The following is a 6244-nucleotide window of genomic DNA, read 5'->3' on the forward strand; positions in this document are numbered from 1 at the left end:
TATTGTTCATAAAGATAAGTCTCCTTGCCTCTCTGTAAGCCTGTTACCTCACGTTGGTGGCAGTTACCGTACCTATCTATATAAGTTACCGTACTTTCCTATATAAGTTACCATCTTTACTCATTTAAACCCAATCAGTTCCGTTATCCTTCCTTATCCACTAAATCATCCCTGTCATACATTCACACATCCTCCATCCCTCCCTCTCACACGTGCACACATCTCCTGAATTGGAGGCAGCAGTGGGATTTAAAGACAAAGATTTCCCCTGCCTGAGTTGAGTACCAGAAATTGGGCTCTCTTCAATTGGGGGCAGCGGTGGGATCAAAAGGATTCCATCCCTGTCACCTCAGTCCTCTTCAATTGGTGCCAAGCGGTGGGATACGTTTAACATCTCAAACTAAGTGCCTTAAGACCACATAGGAAGAAATCGTGAGGTAAAAGTTAAGAAAAATGGCTACTAGACTACAAAAGAAATTAGCAGGAGAGGCTAGTGAATACCAAGGAGATAGTTCGGACTCTGAGCAAACCCCTGAGACAAGGGAAACCCTTAAATATAAAATTGAATTGAGAAAATTAGAATTGGAGGATAAGCAAAGAGAAAGAGAAAGGGAGGATAAGCAAAGAGAAAGAGAAAGGGAGGATAAGCAAAGAGAGAGAATGGGAGGAAAAACGATGGGAAATAGAACAAGAGAAGGAATTGAAAAGAATGCAGCTAGAGAAGGATAAGGAAATAGAACTGAAACGATTGGAATTGGAAAAAGAGAAATTGGCACTGTCTCAACCACACATTATTAACCAAGAAGGGAATGGTAGGACTGAAGCGTCTGATCTACTTCTGAAGAGATTCCCAAAGTTTAATAAAGATGATGATGTGGAAAAGTTTTTGATTTCTTTTGAGAGGTGCTGCAGAGATTTTGAAATTGATGAAGGAAAATGGATGCTTTATTTAAGACCCCAGATTTGTGGTAAATTGTTAGAAATATATGGTGATGTACCTGAAGAGTTACACCGAGATTATAACTTCTTTAAAAAACAGGTACAACAGAAATTGCAACTCACACCTGAATTTTATCGTTTAAAATTCAGATCCCTGAGGAAAGAAAAGGCCCAGAGCTTCTCAGAAGTAGCCTCAAAACAAGCCCAATTATTTGATAGTTGGCTCAGAACCTCAGAAGTGGAAAATTTTCAACAGCTGAGGGAATTAATTAAGTTGGAACAACTGTTTCAATTAGTGCCCTCAGATTATCGGTGGTTAGTTCAAGACAGAAAGCCATCAACTGCCGATGAAGCAGCTGCCATGACAGATCAATTAATCACTCTGAGGGAAGGATTTAGGAAGGATGAGGGAGTAAGTGAGAGAAGGCAGAATAAACCGCCATTTTACAATTATCAAACACACACACAATACAAAAAGACGCCTGCAGTAGAAAACACCGCCTACAGGAGGCCTGAGGTAATTAATCAGACCAAACCTGAGGTAAAAGCAAGGTGCTATCAGTGTGGAAAGTCTGATCATCTAAAATACCAATGTCCTCTTTTAAGAAGAGATAAAACATCCTTCTTTATGAATAAAGAGCCCAAAGAAAATACTCTTAATAGGGATATTAAGTTGCTAAGCAGTACTGAAACAGTCCCTAGGGAGAAACAATGTTTATTTATTTTATCCGATGATTTTTCTGAAGATTATTTTGAGCCTATCACTATTGTGAACCAACAAAAACAAGGTTGGAGGGATACAGGATCCCAGGTGTGTGTTATCCACCCAAAATCGGTACCTCAGAAATATCAAAAGCCCACCTCTGAGATAAATCTAAAGGGTTTGGGACCAGCTGTACCAGCTGAGGTAGTATCTCTCCCAATTGAATACAATGGATGGAAAGGGATCTGGGACTTTGCAATTAGCTCAGATATCCCTCATGAATGTTTAATCGGCAATGACCTAGCTAGACAAGTTAAGAACTGGAAAAAGTTGTGTGAGGAGAAGGAAAATTACAACAGAAGCCCTATTCAGGAAGCAGTGTGCTTACCTATTCAACCAGAATCTGAACAGGGTCCAGAATCCAGTTCCGTCATTATTGAAATTGTTAGTAAAACAGGGGGAGTTCAAGAAATTAAACAAGCTCAGGAGGAAGATGAATCCCTGAAGCCTTTGTTTAAGCAAGCTGAAAGTTTACCAGATTCAGCAGAAGAACTACCCAATAAATTTGTTACAAAAGATGGTGTGCTTTACAGAGAAAGCAAAAGTTTGAAATCAGAAGAAAGGTCAGAAATACATAGTCAGAGTTTCACTGAAATTGAAAGGCAAGCGCAGGTGGCTGAGAAACTGAAGGAGCAACAGGCAGAGAGGCTGGGCATGGGCTTGGTGTCCAGGAGCTCTATTTCTCACTCTGTCCTCTCTGAGATGCAAGTGATAGAACAAGAAACGCCAGTGACTACAAAGTCCACACGGTCCCAGCTAGATCTCTTTGAAGACATCGGAAGCTTCACATCTGGACCACCAAAGTACAAAGATAATCCTTTTTCATTAGGCGATGCCTTCAGCTCACAGTGGGAGACAGACAACTCCTCTTGGGAAATGGACAAAGGGGAAGAGGAGGCAGACATTGCCATCTCCAGCATCCGGCCTATTGGTGACAGACCCATTAACAGAAGAGAGACAGAGAGCAAGATATCAGTAGTGGAGTCCAATGAAGCTCAGCAGAAGTTTGCAGGGGCCAAAGTCATCTCATCTGATATGTTCTTTGGACGGGAAGCTGATACAGTTCCAGTGGCTGAATATTTGACCGATCTTCAGTCAACAATGAGAGTGGCAAGAGACATCGCACAAGAACATCTAGCTGTAGCCCAGCAGAGACAGAAGAGCTACTATGACAGGTCAGCCAAACCAAGAAGCAAGCGGAGGTTATTTTTCGATGGAGAGAGTGGTAAAGACCCTGACGTGATGGGGATTGGTAGTTTTAACCATCAGCAATTTACTTTCAAGATTTTACAAAAATGCTTGGAATATGTATCGCAAGACTTCTTAAATGACTCTTGGAAGTTTCGCAAAAAGACATTTTGGGAGAGAGAGAGTTCATTGGGTTGCTGGGAAGGACGAGTGTAATTATCCCCAACAACATGTTAACCTCTGGAATGCTCCGCAGAAGGAAACATCGATGAACTGTGCCAGGTGGCATGAAGAAGATCCCTATGAAATGTACTGAGTATCGGAAGATGTTTAGTCCAGTGTATAAATAAAGACTTGGGGAATAACCCTGAATGAAAATTAAACTGTTACAAATATGATTTATGGAAAATGTATTTTTAAAATGTCTTTTGATTTGAGGTTGTGAATCTTAACAATGGGAAAGATGATCAATCCATTTATGGTTTGTATGTTGAATGGTGACAATGTCATAACTGTATGGTAAGATATGGACATGTTATGTGTATATGCAACAGTGAAGGTTTGTATTTTATGATTTATGTATTGTATCTAACTTTGTGTTTTATTTCAGGAATACTGTTGTGTATGTATATATGTGTTTATTAATTATTTTTGCCCATTCTAGGCATAGAAAAGGCAAAAATAATCTTTCTTAGGGGGGAGGTGTAAGGATGTTATGAGTTAATGGGAATTATTGATATGATTTTATTTGTTTATTGAAAGGAAAAAGGGGAGTTATGTATTGATGAAGACAGGTCTCACATGGAAGCCAGCTGTGTTCAGCGGGTTGCCATGGCAACGTAACCTCTCTCTGGAGGAAAAAGGGGCGTGGCTAGGATGACAGTTGGAGCATATTCCCTTTTAAAAGTTGAGTTGCTGTGAGGGTTTTAAAGTCCTAATTAGAGGGAAAGGAATCATTGTTTTTTATCCAATTGCTGCCAGTTAGAACTCTGCCCACTTGGTCTCCTAGCAACCCACTCAGCCCAGGGGGCAGGCACAGTTAGGCCTCAGGCCTCTTCCTCTTCAGACCCCCTCTACCCTCACCACTTTCACAGTACACAAACAACCAAATGCATACTAAACATAAAGACAACCATACAACAGACATTCAATACCACCACTACCTCAACAAGTTCTCACCAACACCACCAGACAACGCCACTGCAACGCGTGGCCGGGCACAGCTAGTAATAGCATATAATTGTGTAATGTGAATGTGCATTTGAGCCCTGAGTGAAGCAGTTGTTCCCCCATCACAAAATAAAGAGACCAGACAAACCAAGTATGGTATATAGGGCCAGTTTTTGAACTATTTATTTAACTGCTGCAACCTGCAGAAAGTCAAGGCTAGGTGTCAACCCTGAGACTACCTCCATAGACCACCCTTGGGCCTGCACCCAACCCAAGGGTAATCCAAATTATCATAGTAACTCACCCTGGCTGTTTAATGGATGGTCATTCTGAGGGTGCTCCCTTCCAAACCATTGAATTTTTCAGGAGTAGGAAACTCTCATTCTAGCCCCAAGGGCTTCCCAGCAACCCAGAGAAGCAGTTCTAGAGGCCCATACTTCACACATAAAAGGGGTGCTATGGTGCTTGCTGAATCTACTATAAGATTCTTAACATGTGACAAAAAGTTCAACTAATGGAACTGTCTACAAGTGGGGATTTTTGCGGTGGGGGACATCTATTGTGGCTGAATTTTTGGGAATGTTCAGATCTTTAGAATTTGGTATAGGTCCAAAAAGGAGCAAGAGAGGGGCTACCTGAAGTATATCCTGCTGAGGCCAAGTCCTAACACTTGACAACCTCCTCAGCCTCCTTCTGTGGTGAAGGACTTAAGTCTTGATGGCAATCCAACAATTGGATTGCTTCCCAAATAGCCATGTATTGCAGGGTAAAGTCAGACTGCTCCCCATGCAAGTCCCAGGATGTTATAAGTGAGAGCAAACCCCCAGGGAAGTCTAAAGGGTAGACTCCTTTCTGACCCCTAACTCCTAATATTAAGGAGTACTACCATTCACCAAAAGAGTCTCATAGTGTACACTGACATCATATAGTTTCCCCCTGCTGCCTGTTACTAATAAGAGACAAATGTCTGCTTAGTCTTTTCTCTCATCAGCTCAGTCAGCATAGCCTGTTATAGTTCTCCAAAGAACTATATGTTAATTTATTTCAATTAATGAATTGCATCATATCTGTAGGGCTCTGGCCATCAGAGAACTATGGTGGTATGTGAGAGAAAGTTACCAAAGGCATTCTGGACCCTTCTAGAGGCAGGGTCAAGGTGTCAAATAACTTTTCTTGTCTCATCAAACTTTGTATAGTAAAAATAGTTTGTCATACCAGGATTGCAGCTTTATCTACTTTGCAAATCCACCCAGACTCTATAGTTACAGAATGGCTGAAACATTGCATTTTTGAAGCAAAAGAGGCAACAATTCCTTTCAATAAATGTCTCTTTTTCCAAGTCATTCCACTCCATCCCCATTGAGCCCCAAAATGGTGGGATTTGTGCAAATCTGGGTTTACATCACAAAAACTATGCCATCCCTCTTTCTTCCTGTTACTTGTGTGTTTGTGTGTGTGTGATCTGATAAAAAAAGATAAACATAAGAAATAACTTGAACTGATTGCCATTGTTCTCATTGCTCTGAATCCTATGGTTTAAAGGGGGATCTTTGTGTTTTGACTTTGGCTCTGTCCTTTTCATATGCAACATCTTGGTGCACAATGCTACACACAACATTCTCTGGACTCTATCAGTGGAGGTTTTCAAATGTGTATCTTCCCCCACAACACTATTCACCATGTGATTTCAGGTAGGTATTCTCACCCTTGTTGCAAAGAGCCTACATACATTGGAGGAAACTGACACTACCTCTGCAAAAAAGGGAGAAAACAACTTTCACAGGGAGGCAAAGAGCTTACAAAAGGAAAGGTGAGGGTTCAACACTAGTTTCTCATACTTCCAGCTGTGTATAAAGGAGAGGGCAGCAGCAGCAAAGAACAGAACATGAGGTTGCTTGTATGAGTCTTCCCTCCCACCATCCTGTTTGGACTACAATACTTAGAAGGTAACTGCAGTTTCAAATGAGAACTGTAATGCATTCCTTTTAGTTTTACGAGAGATAGCCAGATTTTTAAGAGGCTACATATGGCTTCAGCACAATGTTGACTCACCATTGGTATGGAAAACATCACTTTACCAGTGGGTGGATTCTGCATGTCGTTGTTTTAATTCTTCTTGAAGGAAAGTTTGAACATTCTGCTGTGGTGTTAAAATATATATATTTTCTTTATATGAGAAGGAAA

At 41.0% G+C, this 6244-nt stretch overlaps 1 protein-coding gene across 1 annotated transcript; it reads left to right on the top strand.

Moving 5' to 3' along the window:
- Positions 1–615: 615 nt before the first annotated feature.
- Positions 616–3871, top strand: LOC134299118 (uncharacterized). Its single transcript, XM_062980851.1, has one exon. The coding sequence runs from the start codon at positions 710–712 to the stop codon at positions 3104–3106; it is 2397 nt and encodes a 798-aa protein (XP_062836921.1). The 5' UTR covers positions 616–709; the 3' UTR covers positions 3107–3871.
- The last annotated feature ends 2373 nt before the right edge of the window (positions 3872–6244 follow it).

Source organism: Anolis carolinensis, chromosome 5 (assembly GCF_035594765.1).
Source record: "Anolis carolinensis isolate JA03-04 chromosome 5, rAnoCar3.1.pri, whole genome shotgun sequence".
Taxonomy (NCBI): Eukaryota; Metazoa; Chordata; class Lepidosauria; order Squamata; family Dactyloidae; genus Anolis; species Anolis carolinensis.